This window comes from Bison bison, unplaced genomic scaffold, assembly GCF_000754665.1.
Source record: "Bison bison bison isolate TAMUID 2011002044 unplaced genomic scaffold, Bison_UMD1.0 scf7180017864485, whole genome shotgun sequence".
NCBI lineage: Eukaryota > Metazoa > Chordata > Mammalia > Artiodactyla > Bovidae > Bison > Bison bison.
Genome location: NW_011495045.1, coordinates 6256574 through 6283145, shown reverse-complemented (window position 1 = coordinate 6283145; position 26572 = coordinate 6256574). Strand labels below are relative to the sequence as shown.

The following is a 26572-nucleotide window of genomic DNA, read 5'->3' as shown; positions in this document are numbered from 1 at the left end:
TTCAGTTTTGTAAATTAATTTATTTTAATTGGAGGCTAATTACTTTACAATATTGTAGTGGTCTTTGCCATACATTGACATGAATCAGCCACGGGTGTACATATGTCCCCCATCCCAAACCCCCCCTCCCATCTCCCTTCCCCTCCCATCCCTCCGGGTCATCCCAGTGCACCGGCTTTGAGTGCCCTGTTTCATGCATCGAATTTGGACTGGTGATCTATTTCACATATGGTAATATATATGTTTCAATGCTATTCTCTCAAATCATCCCACCCTTGCCTTCTGCCTCAGAGTCCAAAAGTCTGTTCTTTATATCGGTGTCTCTTTTGCTGTCTCACATATAGGGTCATCGTTACCATCTTTCTAAATTCCATATATGTACATTAATATACTGTATTGGTGTTTTTATTTCTAACTGACTTCACTCTGTGTAATAGGCTCCAGTTTCATCCACCTCATTAGAACTGATTCAAATGCATTCTTTTTAATAGCTGAGTAATATTCAATTGTGTATATGTACCACAGCTTTCTTATCCACTCATCTGCTGATGGACATCTAGGTTGCTTCCATGTCCTGGCTATTGTAAACAGTGATGCGATGAACATTGGGGTACACATGTCTCTTTCAATTCTGGTTTCCTCGGTGTGTATGCCCAGCAGTGAGATTGCTGGGTCATAAGGCAGTTCTCGGAGAAGGCAATGGCAACCCACTCCAGTACTCTTGCCTGGAAAATCCCATGGACAGAGGAGCCTGGTAAGCTGCAGTCCATGGGGTCGCTAGAGTCGGACATGACTGAGCAACTTCACTTTCACTTTTCACTTTCATGCATTGGAGAAGGAAATGGCAACCCACTCCAGTGTTCTTGCCTGGAGAATCCCAGGGACAGCAGAGCCTGGTGGGCTGCCGTCTATGGGGTCGCACAGAGTCGGACACAACTGAAGCGACTTAGTAGTAGTAGTAGTAAAGCAGTTCTAGTTTCAGTTTTTTAAGGAATCTCCACACTGTTCTCCATAATGGCTGTACTAGTTTGCATTCCCACCAACAGTGTAAGAGGGTTCCCTTTTCTCCACACCCTCTCCAGCATTTATTGTTTGTAGGCTTTTGGATAGCAGCCATTCTGACCGGCATGAGATGGTACCTCATTGTGGTTTTGATTTGCATTTCTCTGATAATGAGTGATGTTGAGCATTTTTTCATGTGTTTGTTAGCCATCTGTATATCTTCTTTGGAGAAATGTCTGTTTAGTTCTTTGGCCCATTTTTGGATTGGGTTGTTTATTTTTCTGGTGTTCAGCTGCATGAACTGCTTGTATATTTTGAGATATATTCTGTTTTAGTTAAGGAAATATTATCACCATATTGTATAATCAGATCCCTTGGTTTCTTATAAACAAAAAAAGATGCAGAACATTTTTTAACTTTTTATTTTGCTTATTTTCCATAAATTCTTACACTTAAAAATAAATAAAGCATGTAAATACATAAAACCAAGATGACTGTTTTGATTAGTTTGAGTTCTGAGAGGTGTAGGTGACTTGATTTTCTTCTGAAATTAGGCAGTAAGACTAATTAGGAGTAAAGGGTATTCTGATTTTCATAAATTGTGATCTAACTATATAATGATGTGACATTTTTATATTCTTAAGTGAAACATTTTCTATATTGATGAAATAAAAATACTTATAACTTGTGAAACTTTTGAAACGCAGCTCACCGTTAATGAAGCAGCCGCTCAGCTCTGTGTAAAGGATAATGCCCTGCTGACAAGAAGAGATGAGCTTTTTGCCCTGGCCAGGCAGATTTCTCGAGAAGTCACCTATAAATATACTTACCGAACCACCAAGTAAGTGTTTAACTGACAGTATTTTTGCAGTTTGATAAAGTAGAGCTTGAAACACAATCCGTTTGTTGATAGAGTATATTTAAGAAAAGTAGAAGTGTAATTAAATAGTTCTGTCAACAGTGAATTTTCAAAACATTGTTGCTGAAGTGGTTTTCGTTAATTCGTTTAGTCCTCTTGTACTGTCTTTTGAAAGATAGTTCCCTAGCACTGGAGCATTGGTCTGGTAGTGGTTCTCAACATTCTCCTCTCACGTGGATGCTTTGGTTTTGAGTGTGATGAAAGGATTTAGTTAAGCAGCATTTATAGACATTTGTACACTACACAAACTCCATGAACTTTCTGAACTCTCTCTGAAAGGAATGTGTTTTCTTTCGCAAAGTGTTTGCCGATCTGAGGGGCTTCCCTAGTGGCTCAGACGGTAAAGAATCTGCCTGCAATGTGGGGGACCTGGGTTAGATCCCTGAGTTGGGAAGATCCCCTGGAAAAGGAAGTGGCCAACACACTCCAATATTCTTGCCTGGAAAATCCCATGGACAGAGGAGCCTGGCAGGCTACAGTTCCATGTGGTCACAAAGAGTTGGACACAATTGAGCAACTTCACTTTGCCATCTGATGAGATTAGCTAAAGAGATAAAGACTTCGTTACCCAGTATGCAAAGGAAAATTGGAAAATACTAGGTTACCAGTGAGTGAAGTATGGAATATGTGTTTGAAATAAAAAACCCCATGTTGAAAAGCAGTGGTGATTTTAAAATTTAATGTAAACATACACATAATATATTCTTCATCTTATCCTCACTTAAAACCTAAGCATCGTCTATAGATAGAGGAACATTTTGATTTTGTTCACTTGGCTTCGTGTGGACCCTGATTTCCAGTGCAGTATCAGCTGTTTGCCACTGCTGCTGTGAGGAGCTGAATTAGCATGACTGAGTGTATGTTGAAAAGACCGTATCTTGAGCGCCCTTCCCAGCTCTAGTAAATCACATCCTCTGGGGATGGAACCTTAGAGTCCAAACTTTCACAAGCAGCTGCTGTGATTCTTGTGCGTGTTCAAACTTGAAAGCCACCTAGACAGGCACTTGGTTTCATCACCATTATTTTCCCTAACTCATGGTGGCTTTGTCGTCTGTTCTGTCAAGAGCCCACATACTTAGAAATCAGCAACAAGTAAAATTATGCAAAATAAACAATCAGGGTAAGAATATACAGCAACATTAGAGGATTGTTTATAAGATTTTCCTTTTTTTTTTTTAGTTGAGTGTTCAAGAGCTGATTTTTGTGAGGTTTTCTTCACTGTATTATACAAAATTTTCTTTCTGACATTTACACAAAATTTTCTTTAATCCAAGTAGTACATGTACATGATATATGAAGTCTTATAGTACACAAGGCTTATTGCAAAGCAGTTACCCTGCTCCCCCTTCCTTCTGAATACTAAGACCCAGAAGCCACTGCTTTCAGCAATTTTTATTTTTTATAGTATTTATTTACATTTGTATATTTTAAGTTAAATCATTTTAGAATACAAAAGACTTTCACATTATAAGTTGAAACTCAGTAAAGAGCTGATGCCAAAAGTTGTGCTCTCGTTTCTGTCTTCTTCCTCTGTTCCTCTTCTCACTGTTAGTACTTTTTGTTAGTCTCTTTTTCATCCTTCTAGTGTTTGTCTGTGTGCATGTATTTCTCACTTATACCTTTTTTTTGGAAAAAACAGGAAGTAGCATGTGTCTGCATTATGTTGTATTTCATTCTTGGTTTACCATGTGCTAGAGGTCTTGCTGTATTAGTACAGATCCATCTTTGTCACTGTTTTTCGTTTATTTGTTTTTTAACAGCTGCAGGAAACTGCATTATGTGCATCTACCATGATTCATTTAACTAGTCCCTTGACGGACACATGAGTTGTCTCTAGTCTTTTGTCATTATAAGTAATACCACAGGAACCTCATATTTTGTTGATTCTGAGATGTGTTTTTCCACATTTTAACATCTTTTGTGTTGAGGTATAACTTAAAAATTTATGACTCGCCATGGTTGAATTGGCAGTTACATTTGATGTTTGTGTATGTGCTTCTGTGGGATAGATTCCCAGCAGAGGGGTACCTAAAGATCAATGGAAGATGCATGTATGGTTTTGATAGGTAGACAAAATGCACTTTAATCTCATGTAGCCTTAAGCATTCATCCTAAATGGTCATTATTGTCACTTTATTCTAAATTGTACTGGTCCATGAAGGCTCTCATAGAGTACAGTCCTCGATTTTTCCCCTTTTTCATTTTGTGGTCCTCATTAATACTGGGTATTCTCTGTGTTAGGCATTCTTAGGTAGTGGCCTTTTATAATGTATCATGTACTTGTGTTTGTCTGTTTCCCCATTGTTAACTTAGAAATGATGAGAAGTCCCTTTTTCATTATTTAATGTTCATTATGAATGTCTTATTTCTGGTGGCAAGGTTCCAGAGTTACTTGTTTTGGTGGAAGTTTATAGATTTAGATGCCTTTAGAAAAAATGTATTACCTTCTCAAATTTTTCTCTCTCTCATTCCCCTCAGGTCAAAATGTGGAGAGAGAGATGAATTATCTCCGAAGAGAATTAAAGTAGAGGTATGATTATGTGTTATAGTGTTTGCTTACTAGTTCAACTGAAAAAGAAAGAATGGTCCCTCCAGCTAGTGAGAAAGTGTGAACTGTGGAATCTGAAAAATGGTACAGAATTTGGTCACTTTGAAGTATCCATAGTAATTTGAACTAGGTACTCAGAAAATTCCTAGAAGGAAACAACAGTGATGAGCTTGGTGCCTAGTCAGTTTATCAAAGGTTGATTTGTAAACAGGTGTTTCTTACACGGTTAAAACTCTTTACTGGTTAAACAGTTCCTTTTATGATTTTATTTACATCATTAGTCATCAAGTAGACTTAAAGGAGCTAAAGTTTAATTTCTATATATTAAATATCTGAGAGAAGTGACACTTTAGTAGCTATAAGTTATGAAAACTTCACTATAATTAAAAGCCTCTTTTAGGGTATCACTTCTGAGGCTGTCTTTCTGATTTTAGACCTGTGAGTAGCAAGGTGAGTTGAGCAAGAAAAATATGTTTTTCTTAGGGCTCTCAGAACCGGTTTCAGAATGACTGCTCCTTAATTTCGGAGAAGGCAATGGCACCCTACTCTTGCCTGGACAATCCCATGGACGGAGGAGCCTGGTAGGCTGCAGTCCATGGGGTCGATAAGTCAGACATGACTGAGCGACTTCACTTTCACTTTTCACTCTCATGCATTGGAGAAGGAAATGGCAATCCACTCCAGTGTTCTTGCCTGGAGAATCCCAGGGACAGGGAAGCCTGGTGGGCTGCCGTCTGTGGGGTCACACAGAGTTGGATACGACTGAAGCGACTTAGCAGCAGCAGCAGCAGCTCCTTAATTTGGATTGATACTTTTCCAAAGCCCAGTCTGAAGCAGAGCAGGCAGCTCCTTTTTTTCTTGGACAGGGGAGAGAGGTCATTACTCTTGGTCATTCATTATTTAATTTCTTGTTAAGGAAAACAAGCTGTGTTTATCCTAAATTTCCATAATCAGATTATTCTTGCTAAGCATCTGATTGCTTGCAATAATTTTTCATTTATACCAAAGCCAGAGTTAATCTTTTAAAAACATACATCCCTTTCTTGCTTAAATCTATTGGCTGTCTACTGTGCCTAGAATAAAATCTACACTTTTTCCTGAGACACCGAAGACCCTGCACGAGCTGACTCTGACTCGACTCTCTAACCTCATCTGCTTCCACACTTCCCCATTCTTACTGTGTCCCAGTTCCACTGACCAACCTTCTGTTGCTGGAACACGTCAAACTCATGTATGCCTCAGCGCTGGCTGGTTGTTGCCTCTCCCTGGATCTCTCTCTAAATCTTCACATGGCTTCAGCTTGTAGTTGAGTTTCCTCGCAGTTCCCTGCTTCCCTCTCTAAAGAGGCACTGTTACCCCATCATCACATCTGGGCTCTTTGTCCTGGCGTGGCTTGCTTGTTTTCATAGCACTTAGCCGTTTCTGAAACTGTTATGTATGTGTTTCTGATTTGTTACTGGTCTGCCCCATTAGGTGAAAATAGAGCTCTTATCTGTCTGTCCTCTATTTTACTTAGTTTATAGTAGTGCCTTGTACTTAGTAGGACTTAAAATCTGTTTGATGAAATCATGAATGGCCATGAGTAAATATCTTTGCATTCTAAAGGCTTTAGCTGTACACAGTGGTTTTCACAGAAGAAAAATGTTGTCCAAAATGAGCACCTTTTTTAAAATTATGCTTATGTTTGTAATCTACTTCAGTGTTAACTCTGGAGTAGTGTTTAAGATGGGTTAACCTCACACATAGTACTCAGAAAACTTACTGAAATGACCTAAGGCCATCGAAAGAGCTAACTGGTGAAATATTTTCTCCTGTTGCATCTCAAAATAATGAGTAAGAGAGGACCCCTGTGGATTTATCTGTTAGTGACTCTGCCTCTAGAAGGGAAGCTGGATCAACAAAGAGACTACCAAAGGGCATGTGCCATTGGAGGATTTAGAGGCAGGAAGGTACAAAGCCTACCCTGTGGCCAGGAAAGGTAACCAGTCAGCTGCTGGGTTATTAGAGAATATGTCTGCATCTCTTTCTCACCATTGACCCTCCACGCCATTGTGACTCAGGCCTTTCTCACATTTTCAAGCCATGGTTTCTTTTTGTCTAGCTTCAGAGGTCACCGGTGAACACTGAAGTCTGAGATCTTGAATCTCATGGACTCTTGGAGCTATAGTGTTTTCTTGTTAGGCTATATTGATAAGTCTTTCTGACCCTCTCAATAGCCCTGATCTGAAATGTAAGCTTATTATTTCTGTATCCAGTTACAGTGTTTCGGATTTCTTTTTAGGAGCTCACGGTGTTGGGTTGAAGTTAGAGGCGACCCTTCCAGTCCTTTATGTTCACTAGAGATATTTGAGTTATGCCTGTGTTTTAAGTTGCTTCAGTTGTGTCTGACTCTTTGCAACCCTGTGGACTGTAGCCCACCAGGCTCCTCTGTCTATGGATTCTCCAGGCAGAAATACTGGGATGGGTTGCCATGCCCTCCTCCAGGGATCTTCCCGACCCAGGGATTGAACATGCATCGTTTAGGTCTCCTGCGCTGTCAAGCAGGTTCTTCACCACTAGCGCCGTCTGGGAAGCCCCAATTGATTAGTTCTATATGAGATTAGTTTATTACTTTACTAGACTTCTCAAAGCCATTTGCACAGTTGTGGATTTAGAATTAAGATAATCATTGTTTCCTTTTTCTGTGAATAACAGTTCTAACCCTTCCTAAACAGACAGGTGACTAATAAACCCCAAGTGTTCTTATAGACAATAAACTCTTGATTTTAGAAATGAATAGGGACTTTAGCTTTGAATTTAGGACAGGTGTTTACTTTTGTTGGTTTTTTTGTCTGTTTTTGCTTAGTTTTTTTTTCTTTAAACTTGTGTATTGCAGAGCATTGATTTATGCAAAACGTGTGTTAATGCCTGTGTGTATACCTACACAGGTGTATAGTGTAGTGTGTGATGCTTTGTAAAATACCCAGTACTGGCATAAATGGTGTTATGTGCCTGTCCCCGCTAGGCATTTGAAATTCTCCTTGTACTCTGAGTCCGATTTGAGGTCCTGGAGCTGTCCATTTGGTTTCGGAAGCCGATACTGAGGTAGTCAGTATTGGCAGTACAGGGTTACTGCTCCCCTGAGAAGGCTTCACCAAGCATCATTACTTTCTTTATGTCTACCTTCTCTGTGGCTGCTGGGCAGGGGGAGAATTTCTGGCATGAGAAGAGATGAGGGGAGGCTTAACGAAGAGATACCATCTGAGCTGGATTTTAAAAGAAGGGTAGGATTTCAGAAGATAGGGATGTGGGGTGGAAAGTGTAGGGGCATTGCAAAGAAATACCAGCGTGGGCAAAGACACAGAGGTAGGAAAATACTCTGTGTGTTTAGAGAACAGTAAGACCAGTTTTTCCAGAATATGTGGCTGACACAAAGGACATCATAAGTCTTTAGAATTCTTTGAGTATACTGTTTGTCTTATTTCATTTGAGTATTGTTTTGTGATTCTTAGCTCATTAATTCTCTATTAAGAAAAAGTTATATAAAAATAAGCTTAGCTTATTGTAGTGTAAGATTCCTAATTACTAGGCTCAAATTAATGAGTTTTTTTCTCTTCATCTTTATTTTTCTAAAATTTTTGTCAGCAACCAATGAGCATATATGCCAAGTTGCTAAGTTTTTTCAATCTTAAAAAGATCATTTTTAAGATCTGTAACATTGGAGAACAAAAAGAAATGTAATGTCTGATAGATGAAATAGAAGTAACTCAAAATAGACATGTAAAGGAAAGAGAAACATTTTCTTTTGCGCCATTTTCAATGCATGAGACTACACTAAAAAGCTAGTGCTTTATTCAGGCTCAGTTGCTGCTGCTGCTGCTAAGTCACTTCAGTCATGTCCGACTCTGTGCGACCCCATAGGTGGCAGCCCACGAGGCTCCCCGGTCCCTGGGATTCTCCAGGCAAGAACACTGGAGTGGGTTGTCATTTCCTTCTCCAATGTAGGAAAGTGAAAAGTGAAAGTGAAGCCACTCAGTCATATCCGACTCCCAGCGACCCCATGGACTGCAACCCACCAGGCTCCTCCGTCCGTGGGATTTTCCAGGCAAGAGCACTGGAGTGGAGTGCCATTGCCTTCTCCTATTCAGGCTCAGTAGCTGTTGCCATATTTTCCTGATCTGTTGGTGAAGGGTTGAATGGAACAAAATGTTAAAATCCTTGTCTGGTTTTTCTCTTATTATATACAGAATATATTATATATATATATATATAAAATATTTTAATAAAAATATACATTTTTATATATCTATATGGTTGTTCCCCCTAATAGTTAACTAGTATACATGTTGCAAAGTACTCAGGATAATCTCTTATTCTTGAATAGCGTTCCTTCCTGTAGGGATGTAAGACATTAAACAACGTAGAAGTTTGGAACTTTATAATTCCTAGAATATATGAGATAGTCACAGAGGAAGAAGCCTGCTGACTTCCGGAGGCCTTGTTAGGGTAGCCTGTGACCTATTATACAGCCTCTGGGGAAAACCTCTTTGGCCCCATATGTTAGTGAGGTTTGGGAATATTTCTCCTGTTGAGGCTAGATCACCGTCCTCTGTGAATCCACTTTCAGCTAAAAGGCTAATGGATTATCACGTTTATTCTTTTTCATCAGAGACCTCAAAGCTAGCTCTGGGTCATTTGTGGAAATAACTGATTTTATTAAATCTCTTATATGCCTGTCCCTACTAGGCATTTGAAATTCATTATCACAAACCTTGTCTCCTCTGTATGAAGGCTTTATGAGTTCCACTTACAGCCAAGGAGAAACCCAGAAAGGCTCAGAAACTTACCTGCCTTTTAACATTGCTGTCTAGTAGCCAGAGCCTGGCCTTCAAATCTAGGTCTAACTTGTAAACTTTAAAGCAGTACCACTCTCCTGGGTGCTAATGATCATTTACAAAGCACCTAAGGTGTGATAAATGCTTTCCTCCTGCTAGTATGGTAAGAATGGCAAAATGTGCACAAGACTGGCGGTCTTAGCAGAGGGGAGAAAGAATGACAGTTATTATCTAATTCAAGGAAGGCAAACATTTTGAGTAGAAAATTTAACAATGTAAGTTACAAAATGTTTTTAAATATAAGATAACACCATTTGACATACTCATTTTTTAGATTGAAGAAAAAACGGTGCATTGGGAAGATTAGCAGAATAAATCAAGAAAAATTAGTTGGAGTTTTTTATACTGTGTGACAGAACGTATTTAAGAAGGCTTGATTGCAAGTTAAGGGAGATGAAAAATTAAGAGCCAAAGTCCTTGTCTTGCCTCCCTCTCAGTTATAACATCCTGAGTGGGTTAAGTTGATATCTTTTCTTTTTTATCAAGAGCACATCCTATGAACAAACCCTGCCATTTCCTCCAGTGTAATAAGTATTATTGTGGAAGAGAGAGAGGGTGAGTGAAAGCACCAGTCTTAGCCCGGTGGTGGCAGCTGACTGAACGGACTGCCAGTGTTCAGTCTCGTCTGTCAGCTTTCTTCGCTCCCTGAAATTGCTGGAGACTAGGCAAAGAGATGAGAGGTGACAGTCTTCTTGATCCTGTGTGGGCTGGGAGTGCAAAGCAATCAGAGATAACTGGATGAAAGAAATGACGTCTGTTAATAGAGACCAGAAAGTCAGAGAATTGGGGCTTGAAAAAGAAGGACTTGGAGGAAACATCTGCTTGCAGTCCCAGTGGGCTGGGGGTGGGAGAGTGAGGAAGGAGGGGGAGGAGGGTCAGAGTATCCACCCACACTGTTACTAAGCTTGTTGAAAGGAACGCTGGTCTAATTTGATGTAGACTCTTCCCCTCTGGATCAGAAAAACAGAAGCATTACAATGTGCTATTCATACAGAAAGTGTGAGTAGAAAAAGGGAAAATGCACGTGTGAGACTAAGAACATCTGTTGGAACAAGTCTTTTTAAAGACAGCCAAGCAGTGGTTTTAAAGCGAGTTGCTAGTATTTGGTGGGAAAGGATGAGGAGGAGTTGGGGTGGAGACCAATGAGATGAGAGTAATTAGGTCAGGAGCAGCATCCCACCCTGTATCTTTTAATTTCTCAGTGCTCAGACTCAGAGTCTCTCCAGTAAGGGAACACGGTGATTAATGACAGCAGCCAAAAATGGCAGGAAGACAAATTGCTCATAGCATGGTACAGCTGGTTCCTGGGGAAAAAGCTTCAGAAACATACTAAGAGTCCTGTACCAAACGTGATTTGAAAAGAGACCATTTTCTTGGGAATGTTCTCACTTTTATTTCTAAGTTGCATGTTTTGGGGCGCCTTAAACTTCCTTTATATGTCATGAAGTGAAGGCCTCTCAGTCCAGTATTTTCTCATCCATGGTGAACCGTTGAAAGACTGGGACAAAATTGGAATGAGTAAGGAACCCAGCTGAGAGAGACCACTGACCTGTGTTGTTTACTGCTTATTGCATGCTTTTCTTTCTCTTTGTTAATGATGGAGCAGTGTTCATTTTGTAAAAACTTTTCCCATGTTGAGGTTGAGGTTCTCCCAGCTTTTCAGAATCCTCAGGGTTAATAATCCTGACAGTGGTGCAGCCGTATATTTCTATAGCAATGTGCATTTTCCAAACCTTTACCATTTGCATTATTTTATTTAATCCCCACAAATTTCCGTTGAGCAGTTAAGCTATTTTTTAATCTCCATTTAAAAACTGGAAGCAATGAGGTTAACTTTCCATTCATCTGTTGATGGACATTTAGGTTGCTTCTTGTGTCTTGTAATTAATTGTAAATAATTAATTGTGAATAATTGTAAATAATGTTGCTCTGAACATTGGGATGCATGTATCTTTTCAAATTAGTGTTGTTTCTTGTGGATACATACACAGGAATGGCATTGCTGGGTCATGTGGTGGTTCTGCACTACAAAGCTACAGTAGTCGAAACAGTATGGTATTAGCACACAAAAACAGACAAATAGATTAATGAAATAGGGTAGGGAGCCCAGAAATAAACCCACACACCTACGGCCAGTTCTGCAAGGAGGAGGCAAGACTATAAGGTGGAGAAAAGACAGTCTTTTTAATAAGTCATGCTGGGAAAACTGGATACCTACATGTAAAAGAATGAAATTAGAATATTCTCTAACATTATATACAACAGTAAGCTCAAAATGGATTAAAGACCTCAAGGTAAGACCAGCTGCTATAAAACTCCAAGAGGAAAACATAGGCAGGACATTCTTTGACGTAAATCATAGTAATGTATTATTTTTTTGTATCTGTCTTCTAAAATAAAGGAAATAAATGCCTCTGGTTAGTTTCACAAAAGTGGCAACTCAAGGATTTTATGGTTCTGACATAGGCTTTGAAGCCAATGTCTGTAGCTATAAAATGAGGGAACTCTAGGGTTGTTTGTGGGATAAAATGAAACAATACAAGTAAAACACAGAACATAGTTAGGAAACTGGTTGATTGTAGGCACCTGAAAAATGATAGCTGCTCTTACGGATGTTATTTTCTGCTGGCTTACCTCATTGAACTTTCGAATTTAAAGGAGGATTTGTTAAAGATAAAGCTGGGTTTTAGGTCTAAATAAATTCTTAGGTGAAAAGTGGAATGACTAAGAAAAGTGTGCTTTTCATTTAAATTATATACACTTGTATAAAATTCATTCTAGTTCAGTTAATGATTGTATTCTATGCATTCCTTTAAGCCCAGGGTCCTCGGTCTTGTACAGGCCTAGAAAGGTGGCTATTCTTAATTTAAAAAGGCTGATTATATATCAACCCACCATGGAGGTACATAAGACTATTTCAAGATGTTAAATTTATTTTCTCTTAACTCTAAATTACTTTATTTCATGTCTATGATTTTTTTTTAAATGGACAATTATTAATAATTATTAGGAAATGAATTTTAGTAGACACAATATTTGAAAACATGAGATTGGCGGAGGAGAAATAATTTTTTGAAAAGACCCTGATGGGGAAAATATGAATCAGTGTTTCATACTTGAAATTGTATAAATAATTTGTTATTACATCTTTTTTTGCTGTTATTATATAACAACTTTAGTTTTTCATAATTTACCCTACAAACATAAAGCTTTATCAAACAAGGAGAAAAATGTTTTGGATGTTAATGACAACATCTTTGAGGATCTCTTGAGTAATTTTTAGTAGAGTTAGTACAACCATGTTATCATGATGTTTGTAGTTATAAATTTTATATGGAGCACTTAAACAGGCAAAGAAATTTGATAAAATTAGTAAATGGATTTGCATGTATATAATATGTATATATGTATGGTATAAAATGGAAATAAGTTGAAGTGTTACCCAAGAGTAGAGTGCCCCAAGTACACTCTACTTAATATAAGAATAGATATGAATAAGTATATATAAGAATACCAACTGATATATTTATTCAGTAGTTATTGTATGCTAAAGGCAATATCTCATTTGCTTTATCTCACAACAGTCCTGATAGATAGATTCTCTTATCCTGATTCTCCATATGAAGAAACTAAAGTTCAGAAGGGTTCAGTTACTCATCCAGTGTCATGTAGTTAGTAAGTGGTGGTGGAATCAGAACACAGGTACAGGTCTTTCTGATTCCTCACCTCATTGTCTGTCATGTGAAATGGTAAAGAAGAAATGTTAAGTCAGCCTGGAAGAATTCTGCAGAAATCTGGGTTGGAAGTTTACTTTGGATCTTTACCCACATTACATGTAACAAAATAGATTCCAGATAGGTTAGAGAGTTAACATTTGAAAAATGAAAGAAACAATAGAATAAAACTTTAGAAAACTAGAGGGTAGATTTGAGTTCCTCTCAAATCTCCAAAAGAGAATGTCTTTTGAATTGTATAGTAACAGAAGAAATCACAAAGTAAAATCTAAGTGTATATTCAGTGTAGCTACAATATGTAAAGTTAAATTTTTTTGACTATCAAAACAAAAATACAAATTGGCAAAAATTAAGAAAACAACACCCAGTACTGGCGAGGAAAACTGTCATACTTTGCTTATGATACAATAGAGCAGTAAAGGCCCTTGAGGAACAGATGTGATGGGCATAAGTGTTCATCCTTTTGTACCAATTCCACTTCTGGTAATCTGTTGTATTAGATCATCTAAACTATAGAAAATGTTATTTCCATGAAAGTATTTTTGCAGTATTTTTCATAAAACCAAAAATAAGGCAAATAATCTAAATGTCCAATATGAAGATGATGATTAAACAGTCAGACCACCAGATGAAATGTTATATAATTATTATTATCAGTGATCATAAAATCTGTGTTTCAGTGTAAAACACTGTGAATGTATAAACTTTTTTATCTTTTAACATGTATGTTTTATTGAGGTTGCAACTGTGGAAATAAGGTAATTAATTGTACTATGAAAGACTGAAATGAAGTATTGTATGTTAAAATCTTAATCTTGATTATTCAGGTATCAGGATTAAGGTGGATTTCTTTGCTTCATCTTCTGAGTTTTTGACAATATGGTTATTTTAAAGTAAAAAGTACATATTCTTTGACCTACAGGATGGGTTTCCAGATTTCCAGGACTCTGTGCAGACACTCTTCCAGCAGGCTAAAGCTAAGAGTGAGGAGCTCACTGCTCTTAGCTCACAGGTAATGTCAGCCATTAGTTAACACTTCATAGGAGCTTCGGTGGGTGAAAAACTCAGTTTTAGATTCAGTTTCATCCAAAGACTAAATTTATTCCCGGTTGTTTTTACAATGTCATCTGATCCACAGTTGTGTCAACAGGATAGCAGTATCAGCTAGGTTTGGTCTGCTTTGTGAGCAGAACCCAGTATCTGCTACTTGTTTATTCTTTGAAGTTTTGTAGGAAGTAGGACAGATTCTCTACTTAAGAAAACTCAGAAGCAGCAGCTTGATACCAGGAAAACAGCCATGTTGACTCTGTGTGTATTATAGCTGTGAGATAAAACAATTCTAGTTCTCAGTAAAATAGTAATAGTCAACATTGTTGCTATTGTTTAATCATTTCAATTCATGTATAATGAAAAACTAATATGTACTTTCAGGTGCTTTCGCTACTAAGTAATTTTATTGTGTACACAGAAATTAACGTTTTTAAAAGTCATTTTTGCCTTTTAGTAGGTACTATAGGTTTTATTCTTATTGATCTTCTCACTTCTAATGACCAATCTGCTTTTGGTCAGATTTAGTGGTGCCAAGTTTTGTGTTTTCATGTGGAGAAAATGAAAAATAAATTTCCCTCCTCCAGAAATCTTATTGAAATTTTATTAATTAATAATAAATGAATTAGAAGTTACGATTCCTTTTAATCTGGTTTATTTGATTCAGAAAAATAGTGTAAGCTTTTATTCTGTTTTATGAGTAATTTTATGTGTCAGCATATTTCACCTATTGATTTTTGCTATTGTGAATCAGGATTATTGTAACTAATTTTATATAGCACATTCCTTGTATGAGCCGCCTATGTATGAATCTTCTGTGTAGCATGGCAGCGATTCATTTCTGTGCCTTTGGACTATTACCTCCTTGGCAAAATAGCACAAATACAGTGCTCTGAATATCACACACAGGTAATTTAGAACCGTGCCTAGAGAAGGGACAGATAAATTTATATGTCAGCCAACTAATTGTGTATTTTAAAACATGTCATTTGAAAAAAATAATAAAACATGTCATTTGATGAGTGGCTGGAAAACACTGCAGTTTCATTCCATGATGAAGATGAAGATCCTCGTTGGCACTGAGGTTTTTCTGCATAATTTGCATTGTTTAATTTTAGTGGGAGGTGTGTTTGTCTTGTTCTTCTAGACAGCCGTTTTACACCTTTTCTCCCCCAAACATACTGTCATCATATCGGAGTTTGTGTAGTGCCAAATCCTAAAATAAAAATGCCAAGATTTCACCCTGTGTTAGAAGCAGTTTATAGCAGATGGTGCTGTTGCTCTGAGGTTCTTTTTAAAAGAAAAATCTTTAAAAGGACTTGGTACCTTGGAAGACAAAGCTAAGGTTATTCTGCTTTTGAACTAGAATGGAATTCTCTTTATAGGATTGAGCAGAAAGCTTTTTTTCCTTTTGTACAAAATCCAGCATTCTGTGTTTTAACATGATGATATAGACATCAGTGCATATTTATGGAACGTGTATACCACATGAAGTGTGAACTAATTTAATGAATACTAAATATATTTGCTGGAGTCTGAAATTGGCATCTTTAAACCATTAAAAAATCTAGGATGTTTTAGTTATTTTATTTTCGCTTTACTTACTAGCAGCCCGAAAAGGTGATGGCAAAGCAGATGGAGTTCCTCTGCACCCAAGCTGGCTATGACAGACTGCAGCATGCCGAAAGAAGACTGTCTGCAGGACTGTACAGGCAGAGCTCAGACGAGCACAGCCCTAACGGCTTGATGTCAGACAGCGCTGAGGGACAAGGTACATCCTTAGAGTGACCGCGCCTTTAGTGCCAGCTGCTCAGTGCACTGTAAACAGAAACAAAGAAACAAAAATGCTATTAGAGTTCTCTATCAAAATTTTTAAATTGTCCCTTTTTCTAAAGAGGAAAGAATTCTTCCTGCAGTTTTAATTTGTAGTTTTTTTAACCTTGTTGTTTAGTTGCTAAGTTGTGTCTGACTCTTTGAGACCCACATGGACTACAGCGCACCAGGCTTCCCTGTCCTTCACTATCTCCCGGAGTTTGCTCAGACTCATGTCCTTTGAGTCAGTGATGCCATCCAACCATCTCTTCCTCTGTCGTCCCCTTCTCCTCCTGCCCTCAGTCTTTCCCAGCATCAGGGTCTTTTCCACTGAGTTGGCTCTTTGCATCAGGTAGCCAAAGTCTTGGGGCATCAGCTTCAGCATTCGTCCTTCCAGTGAATATTCAGGGTTGGTTTCCTTTAGGATGGCCTGCTGTGATCTGCTTGCAGTCCAAGGGACTCTCAGTAGGCTTCTCTAGCACCACAGCCCTAAACAAGAGCTGGCCCACGTAACTGACATGTATTTCGTAGAGGGTGGATGGGAATGGGAGATGTAAATAGTATAGATCATTTTTCCTCAAGAAATGAATTCCATGGGAGATGCTGATCATTTTTTAAAAGACTAAAAGTGTATTTTTTTTAAGACTACATAAGCAGATTTGTCTGAAATTTATAACATTTGGTTCCTCAGAGAATGTGGTAACTGTGTCTAAAATACTATGACAAAATAGAGATTTGAAGAGAGTATAAGAAGGGAGAGACTTGTAGAAATGTTATCTTTCAGGCTTCACATTGTTCTATAGATTCTGTGAAGATATTTTGTGTGGCATATACTTTGGAAGTTGTCCTCTTAAACTCTTTAGATGTAAAAGGCTTTGCTTCGTGAGTATTTTTACCATTTTTAAAATTCCTTCATTTGTATCCACACATGAAGAAACTTCCCAGTGCCTGTCACTCACTCATTCAGCAAATATGTGTTTATGCCTCCTGTGTGCCACGCTGCTAGATACTGAAAATGTAGCGGTAAGTCGGATAGACCCTGCCTCCTTGGGGCTTATGCTTGACTGGAGAAAGATGGATAGCATCCAAGTATCAGAATAGATCCTCTAGTTTGAAATAGTGACAGTGTTTGAAGAAAAGCAACTTTGTAGGATCTTCTTTTTTATGTATTACTGTTAGGCTTTTTTAGAGAGTGGTTACTATAGTCAAAAAAGTAAGATTTCTAAATAGGAATATCATCCTAACCAGCCTTCTTCAACTATAGAGTAAAACATTACATGTTAGCAGATCAGAGTAGTGGTGAAGAACATTCTTCCTTTAAAATATTACAGAAACTTCAGTGGAGGTCTTTTTTTAACTTCTCCAGTCATCCTTAACAGTTAAGATTAGAGTTAAGAAATGTTAGTCACTCAGTTGTGTCCAACTCTTTGCAATTCCGTGGACTGTATTCCACCTGGCTCCTCTGTCCATAGATTCTCCAGCGAAGAATATTGGAGTGGGTAGCCATTCCCTTGAGGGATCTTCCTGATGCAAGGGTCGAGCCCAGGTCTTCTGCCCTGCAGGCTGATTCTTTACCATCTGAGCCACCAGGGAAGCCTGAGAGTTAAGAATCAAAGACATTAATGAAAGATTTGATTACTCTCATTTGTGACACCAGAATATTCCAGTGCAGGGCAGCAGTTTGCTAAGTGTGATGGATTTAGGTTTATGATAGGGAATATGATTTGGTGTATGAGACATTTTTTACCATATCTGTGCTAATTACATCTTTTCCTGGCTTTGCCATAGGTTTTGCTGTTGTTCTAGTAATTGGCAATTGGCTTGAAGCCATCTCTGTGTCTGTGTGTGAAAGTGTTAGTTGCTCAGTCATGTCCAACTCTTTGCAATCCCATGGACTGAGGCCCACCAGGCTCCTCTGTCCATGGGATTTTCCAGGCAAGAATATTGGAGTGGGTTGCCATTGCCTTCTCCAGGGGATCTTCCCAACACAGAGATTGAACCCAGGTCTCCTGCACTGAAGGCAGACTCTTTGCCATCTGAGCCACAGAAGAGATTTCTGTGTCTGTAGTATTTGTTACTATGTGGTTAATGACCTACCTTGGTAAAATGGTTGCACTAATAAGAAAATGCCTGGAAATCTCAGTCTTTTGTTTCATTTGTGATTAGCTTGTCGAAATGTCCTGACAGAACAATAAATTGTGAGACTAGCATGAATTGCCATTTTCTCCCTTAATTATTATCTTAAATATTTCTCCAGCTAGCATTTAAATTCTTCAGTGCCTGTTGACTTTCCTTACTTATTTCTTAAGGAGTGTTCAGGCAATCCATGGAAACTTATTTTTAAGAAAGCCGTGATGCATTTTTAATTATTCATATTCCTTTTTTTCTTTTCATTAGGAGAAAGACCTTTGAATCTCCGAATGCCTAATTTACAGAACAGACAACCCCATCATTTTGTGGTGGATGGGGAGCTGAGTAGACATTACTCCAGTGAGGCAAAGTCCCACTCATCAGGTGAAAATGTAGGATGTGATTAGAGGGAGTAATACTTGAATAAACTGTATTTTGATTTTAATCTCCTAACTTCTATTTATCCCTCCTTAAAAAGGGGTCATTGCTAATACTGTTACTGGTCAGTTTTCTCGCCTTGGAAATAACAGATTGCCATATTAATAGCCAGTTTTGTTTTGTTTTTTGAAAACATGATATTCCAAAAAATAGACAGGGAAAAGCTCTTGAAGGTTGAGATTATTTTGATTACCTATTACATGAATGGTGGCTTTATGCAAGATTGTAAAACAGGTAATAAATGACTGGCTTTAGATATCATATTCCCTTTTCCAGCCTTTCATAATATGAAATTGATTATATGTTTGCTGTCATGCTAAAAGAAAACCACTTGTGTTTTTCTAAAATCTGAACTTTTCATGCAGCTGCATTTGGGGGGTGATACTTGTATCTCAGAAGTAAACTGAACTCCATAAAAGGGCAACTGTTTCTCGTATAGTCTGGTGTTTTCATGTTTTTGTCCAAGTAAAGTGAGTTAGGGGTAAAGGTATTAGAGACCAACACCATTTGAAAAAATCCAGTATTGTTCAGTCTTTGAGTTAAAGTAACTTTAGGAGTCACTTGAAGTCAGTTGTCTCATCTGTAAAACATAATTTCTGCCTCACTGAACAGTTAGGAGGATTAAACAGGATAACCTATATGAATTGCCTGGCTGATAAGAATTCAGTAAATGGTAGCTACTGTTACTCTTTGTATGCTGAATTTCTGTACAGAGAGGGAAATTCATAAAGTCAACTTCCTAATCTCAGATAAGCTATAAATGTTGGTTACTTTTCTAGAATCCTCTTTAAAGTGTATATGTGTGTGTGTGTATCCCCCAGTATTAATACTTCACATAAATAAATACTACATTTTATTGTCATTCTGTAGTGTGTGTTTGAAGTTCAAATAATTATTCTTGTAACTCTTAAGGAATGAGTCCTTATGAAAAATAGAATCTTCATTCTTTTATCCCTGTTTCTCCCACATTAAGGTTTTGTGACTAGAGAAACTTAAAAGTAGTCCTGTGTTTAAACATGAAAAATGACTTTCTGCCTCATGTCTTCATTGGTAGTAAATATTTTGGCCAGTAACTTTGTTGTATGTGAGCGACCAGTTTTATTTTAGATATTTTATTTATCACTTTGGACCAAGCATTAAATAAAAATCAGTAGGTTCTATATGCTGTGTGCTTTACATGCGTTTTGTAATTTAGGTCTCATACTACCATGTATAGATCCTATCCACATTTTATAGATGAAGACACGAAGGCTTAGAGAGATGTGTAACTTGGAATCCAAAATCTTAGACACAATTCACAATTTTATAAACATAAAAATTTTGTACGGAATTGCAGTTACGAATAGTTGATACTGCTTGTTTGGGGATTTGAGTTTGGGGTTTTCTTTTTGTTCTTTTTGTGACCTTTGATGTAAAGTATTAATATATTTTGTTTCCATTTTTCTACAGAGAGCCTTGGGATTTTAAAAGACTATCCTCACTCAGCTTTTACTTTGGAAAAGAAAGTCATCAAAACAGAGCCTGAAGATTCAAGATAGCTGTGGTTCTTCCACTGTTCTCTGGAAATGGCATCAGAGTTAAGGATAGTGCTCCATCATAGAAATAAGCCTTAATAACCAATGTTGCCTCATTCAGCACAAACAGATTTCATAGCCAAAGCATAAGGACTGATACAGTAGTCTGTGGAAACCAGGAAGACAAAACCACAGCCGCAAAGGAGTAAACTGAGAGAATGTTGCAATCTGTAACAGAAATACTGATCCACATTCCTGTGTAAGTCATTTTATGTGGAAAGGCTTACAAATTAATACTGTAAGCATTCACTATTTAAGAATGTACAATGTACTTGTGTAATTTATAGAAGTAAAATCTAGGTGTTGAGACCTGTTTGGACCAATAGATGTGGATAAAGTTTATTTTACTTGAAATTTCATTGTCTGCTTTAAGTGTTTTACATAAATATTATTGTATGTCAGAGTTCAGAATCTTTGCAGTCATAAAAAAGAAAGTTTAAAAGTTTAAGTGATGTAGTTGTTGGCAAGGTTGTAATGACTTTGGAAAAATGGAAAGCAGATACTCAATTTAAGCCAAGGAAAATGTTGTAGTTTTAATACCTGATAAAACTGATTTTGTTTAAATAGGAAATGTCTCATTTCTTAGCAGTCAGGTGTCATTTTTACTGGCTTAATTAGGCAATAGTTAATAAATACTGGAGTGGAGTTAAAAAGATGAGCAATAGAGTAGAAAAATCTCTCCTACCTGGTTGATCCAGGTCGCATACTATGATAGCTACTTAAAGTATGACAAAAATAGGAAGCTGCTCCTTGGACAGAGAGCCTGAAACAATGGACCCATGCACAAAAGCCGTGACTTCAACATTGTTTTTTCAGAATGTGTTATGTAGATTAAGACATAGTAAGTTAACCCTAAATGTGATAAGAATGATGACTGTTAACAAAGGCTATATATGTAGTAGAGTAAGCACTGTTTTATATCCAGAAAGTCCTGTACGTAGAAAATCCTTTTCTACATACCAGAGTCAGAGAAGCTAGATGGTTCTCCCTGAGGAACATATTCCCATCCAAACAGTTCACAGTTGTGGACGACCGGTGCATCCACATTTGCAGGCATATTTCTATGAAGGTTTAGTTGACACCTATATTCATTATTTATTTTACAATTTCATTTTTGTATACTTTTCGGATTTATGAATGCAGTTTTTTCTTAAAACTCATTTTAACTTGAAAATCTGTTTTAATTCTCCCTATTTAGTTAGTGGGCTATATACATATATATGAGAGTGTGCTTAAATGTTAATAACATACTTGCATACTTACCAGAATTTCCCATTGGAATCCACAGTGAAAAACAAATACTACTTCTACCAATGTATATTTTTCTGTTGGTTTAAGAGGAGAAGATTTTTGACAGCTTTACCTCCTTCCTCCAGATTTAAACCCAGAGATTGCACAGGAGAGTGTGTTGACTTGGAATATGTGTTTTTTGTTTTCAGTTCTGCTCTGGGTCATAACTGAATAAACATATTAAGTTACAGTCTGTTATATTAAAATTCATCAGCCAGATGTCAGATGAAATGTCTGCACTGTAGTCTCTGATCACTGTCACATATATAATTCCTTTTTCATGTTGATTTGTAGAATAGCTTTACAGTAGAAACACCAGTAAACAACTTTTATACTATTAAAAGGCTTTTTTCCCTTCTTAAATGTTTTAATTGTACCATAGTGTTTTGCCCACTGAAGAAGCTTTTCATGGACCTTGCAACTTTGTTGCTAGCTTTAGGTTGATAATTGTGGTTGTATTGTTCACTGTATGTAGAAATAGTATGAATATGATTTACATAGATTGTTCGGTTTTTAATATTAGCCATAGAACTGGTTAGTATCTCAGTAGTTTCATGAAACGTTTCCTGTATTCTAATCTATTTTGAGAAATTTTGTGGGTTTTTTTTAATTGTGTCTTACAGTTCAAGTTTGTAGATTTTAATAAGCGACAATTTTTAAAGATATGGTAATCTTCCAACTAATATTTATCTGTCTTTCACGACCAGACAGACTGCATCTTTAAATCCATGAATAAGTTTCCTTAAGTATCATCCTTTCCTGGTTTTTTTCGTGCTTAGTGGTAAGGGGAAGCACAAGAAAAATTTCAGTAGAATACGGTTTTTATTTTGTAAACACTAATGTATTAAACTTGCTATACATTGAAGCAAATAATATATATTTTTATTTGAATTGTATATATGAACTGGATGTTATAACTAGTCGATTTTTTTCATTGTGTTAGAGGTATTTTCACTGAACAAGGTCAATTGGTTACCTCAGTATTACAGCCAATATAGTCCAAGGGACCATTTCTCTCCAAGCCTTGTGTTGTGCTTTATTATGTGAAGTCCTCGTTTCTGTGACTGTAACCGCTGTCGGTGAGGTGGGATGAGTGCACTGGCTTCCTGTGGCAATAAAGACGTTCTGTGCCTCACACATCTATGTTTATAGAGTTTTCTGCATAGCATTCCTCACAGCAGTACTAGCCTGCCTGTCTCCCCGCTCGTTTGGTCTGGGCTTGAGTGCCAGGGCCAGGGGCTTCTGTCTTAAGCCTGTTACTGTCAGCCGCCTTCATCTCTGTAAGGTTGTCGGCAGGCAGGTACTCAGTTTACACTGGCTGTCAGAATTTGGTTTATATTGTTCTCACAAGAAGGTTACAAAGACATTTTGAAAACTACCCACCATGTCTAACCAACTGAATCAATAAAAGGGGGAACATTAGGACTTAAGACTGCAAACATACTAATATTTGCAAAGTGTTAATGTGACTCGGCCTCAGTATTAAGGGCTATATATGAAATTGAACTAACCTGTGGTAGAGAATTAGCAAAAGCCTTGCTGTGAAATTGTAATGGGTGAGTTTGGTAGATTAATAGCTTCAGTGCAGAGCCAGTGGCTCGGGTGAGGGTGGAGGCCACAGAAAAAAAAAAATATATAAGAGGTGAACTTTGCCCTTTGGGAACCTAATACCTAGTTGAATGGGAATTTTTGTCACTCAGATAAAATCCAGATAAAATCCACTGTGTTACAGAGGGATAAATAAGGAACTGACATTTAAGTGAATTTTGTGTTCAGTAGGCGTTACGGGAGTAAATGCTTTACAGGTGAAAGAAAGCGCGTTGAGTGAGTGAGGCTGGCGATGAGCCAGGACTGGAAAGATGTGGGGTGTGCCTATAAAGCTGTGGTGGGCGTGCATTTCACTTGGAGGTCACTTTTTTAAAAGTTACAAAGCTGAATGCTTCAAAATAATGCTTGCCATGGATAATCATTCTTTCGACAGTCCCATTGAACTTATGAAAAGGCAGCGGCTTAATGTGTTAAGACTGAATATTACTGTCAGCTGCCTGCATTTCCATGAAGTTTTTGGCAGACAGGTACTCAGTTGACTCTTCTGTCAGAAAGAGACTTCGGTTTATATTGTTCTCACTTAATGAGAAGGTTACAAAGACATTTTGAAAACTACCCACTGTATCTAACCAACTAAATCAATGAAAAGGGGGAACATCAGGATCTAAGGCTTTGCAAACTTATTAATATTTGCAAAGTGTTAATGTAACTAGGCCTCAATATTAAGGCTTATGCTTTTTCCTGTCCTTAATTAGTAAAACCGCCTGGGGAAAAGCTCTAGGATTTGGTGATTATGAGCACCTAGTGAACCTTTACAGTAAGTTTAAGAGCTGAAGCCTAAATAAGCATGTAAGGAATTTCCTAACGTGGTCTGCTCACTTGGCTACTCAAATGTCTAAGTATTACTGACACAATACGCATTGTGCTTGTGACTTCACCTAATACTGCACTGACTCTTCAAAAGACAATCAACCGAGGTAGCAACCTAGAGAAACTAGGAGGTCTGTCTCTTACAGGAAGTGAATTCATCAGTAAATAGCTGAAGTTAGAGTTGAGCAAACATTTTTGTGTTTGTAACAGCTTGAAGCATAAGACCAAATATGGTAGCTGCTGTTTAACTAAAAACCACCTTATGGTCCAGCTGTGTGCATGGGTGGTGTTTCAGGGAATCCAGACTTATTTATTTGTTACTATCTGTGGGTGTTCTCATAAATGAGATAATCTTAAGTGGGCCTCCAGACTTAATAAAAGAATGATCCAATGTCAAGAAATTTGTTTTTTATTGTAAATAAGTGTAATTTCAGAAAACCTTACTGTTGATTCTTAGTGGCTCTACAAGATGATTCTTATTTTACATTGAAGCGATCAAAAGCTAATTGTAGTGTTTTTCTTTGAGTATGCAGCAGTTGCAGCTTTAAAATCTCTTCTCTGGCCTCTGTTTTTACTGACCTACGAAAAATTTTTTAAAAAGAAGAAAACACCTCTATGGTGTTTTAAATTTTTTGTGCAGAAAAAGCTAAGCAGAAATTTATTTTGTAAATTCACTGTCAACTTATTAAAGTTAGAATCTGAAAACTTACTGTGTTTTATCTTATAAATTCTTTTCTGTCTATAAGTTTAGCAATTTTCAGGAAACTATGAATAATCGGTTGGTTCCATTTACAAAATGGGTTTAAAAATCCCTTATATTTTTATTCTTTCATACTCTTCCTGTCTTCTAAGGGCCACAATTTTGAATTATTAAAACAATATCCTGTTGAATTCTAGGTCTCCTTGTGTCTGTTTGATCACAGTTTCCAAGTTTATTTTTCTGACAGCTAAATAATCTACTTCCAACTATTGCTCCCAATAAGGTTAAAGGTCTAGTTTTTACCAATTCATCTTAATTAGTGGAAATTTTTATGACATTTTTGTAGCAACTGCATAAAACTCTCAAGGAACATCACAAATGAATTAAAAATAATACTGATCTTAGTTTTACTGCAACATTCAGATCAAATGTTTAGTTATGATTCTTTTTCTGTTTTATTCTTACTGCCTGATTTACAAAATTGGTTTAAAAATCCCTTATACTTTTATTCTTTCATACTCTTCCTGTCTTTACCTCGAATTTTTTTACTCTACTATATAATTGCTGTCTACTTAAGTTTTCCAGTATAGATTCTCAAAAGAATTGTTTTCTTCACAATATCAGAAATAGAGTTAATTGAATGCTGCCGTCAAACATAATATTGCAAAATGCAGATTAAGTACATGTAACACTAGTTTAAGATGATAACCACCGCACAAGTGTTACAATCAACCCAAGAATTTTTTCTCATCAGCCTATTAAGAGTGACAGATTTTTGTCAGTTTCCTGGTAGTCCAAACAATTTGGTAATCTACCAAGGCTAGTTTTACTGTGGGTGCGCACCAGTGACGGTATAAGTTAAGATTGTGCTTCATATTTACACATTCTGAAACTTTATGAGTCATCTTTGCATTAAAAGTTTGCACCTCATAAATTTATGCTTAAAAGTGCCATGTTTAACACCCACACACAGTCCTGAGCAAGTAAGGCCATTCTCTTGCAACTGTCACAGACACCCTCTGCTGACAGGTCATTTAGGCTCAAGTATGTAGGAAGATATTTAAGTAGTGCACACGTAGGTGGAATCTTACCGGTAACTGGCTCAGCTGAGGATTTTATAGTTTTCTGAGACTCCGTACCATCCTCAACTGTGAACTGTTAAACCAGACATCTGTGGTCTAGCCCCATACCCTGTTATTTAGTAGCCTTCCTGGAAGACAAAGTGATCTTTTTTTTGGTGGCATGTTCTTATAGTGTAAGCCCTCCAGCGTCTCATCATTTTAGTATAAAATTCACAAGAAGAGGTACAACACTTTCTACCCTTAAGTCTCTGACAACATAATGTGAGGATGTTTTCCATCAGCAGTTAAAATGGACAAGGTCATCTTTTTCCCTTCTGAATTCAGCCAGTTATTCTATCAGAACATGCTTGTACATTGATTGATGGAACTTCTGCATGCATCAGCTAATTCTCAAGTTGGAGCACATCTCTGATTGTTGATAGTGAGAATACAGCTTGACTGATGAGATAGACCTATCACAGATAAAACCAGGTACTTAATTCCAATTCTTAGAGTTTTAAAAAACCATTCACTTGTAAAAAAAAAAAAAATAACTATATATATATATATATATAATTGTGAAATCTAGTTTATTCTCCTTTTCCTGGACTGAGTGGAAAAATTCTGGAAGTAACACCTTTATTGAAAGCTCGCAGGCTATCTTTATCATTAGAGTTGTGACCTAATTAATCCCTTTCCACAAACCAGCAAATTTGCACTGATTTCCTCTTTTTATGAAAGAAAAACTACATTGAGAGGTTTGGAAGCTCATTGATACCTTGAGAAGGAATTAATTTGCAGGTGACAATTGTTTCTGCTTTGGTTTCTGTCCTTAATGAAAGAAGAGCTCTGTGCATTTAAACCCCAAAGTCGCCTCCAGCTCCTTTACGTGGACCAATGTGAGGGGTCGGCGGAGACAGTTAAAGAAGGTTGAGGAAAGCAGCAGCACAGGAGCTGACAACCTCAAATATAAAGATTGTTACTTTGTTTCCTAAATGGACAGGCTTCAGAGAAATCATGTGTTG

General features: G+C 37.3%; 1 protein-coding gene across 4 annotated transcripts in view; it reads left to right on the top strand.

Moving 5' to 3' along the window:
* NAB1 (NGFI-A binding protein 1 (EGR1 binding protein 1)) overlaps nucleotides 1-24677 on the top strand; it is a 51271-nt gene extending 26594 nt beyond the window's left edge. The window contains exons 3-8 of one of the 4 annotated variants that reach the window (XM_010862888.1): nucleotides 1710-1843; nucleotides 4400-4451; nucleotides 14000-14089; nucleotides 15736-15895; nucleotides 18334-18450; nucleotides 19954-24677. In XM_010862888.1, coding sequence (XP_010861190.1) covers nucleotides 1710-1843; nucleotides 4400-4451; nucleotides 14000-14089; nucleotides 15736-15895; nucleotides 18334-18450; nucleotides 19954-20042 — 642 coding nt within the window. In that variant the 3' untranslated portion in view covers nucleotides 20043-24677. Of the gene's footprint in view, nucleotides 1-1709; nucleotides 1844-4399; nucleotides 4452-13999; nucleotides 14090-15732; nucleotides 15896-18333; nucleotides 18459-19953 lie in introns of all 4 variants that reach the window. The other 3 variants (XM_010862887.1, XM_010862889.1, XM_010862891.1) reach the window with 3 other exon arrangements.
* The last annotated feature ends 1895 nt before the right edge of the window (nucleotides 24678-26572 follow it).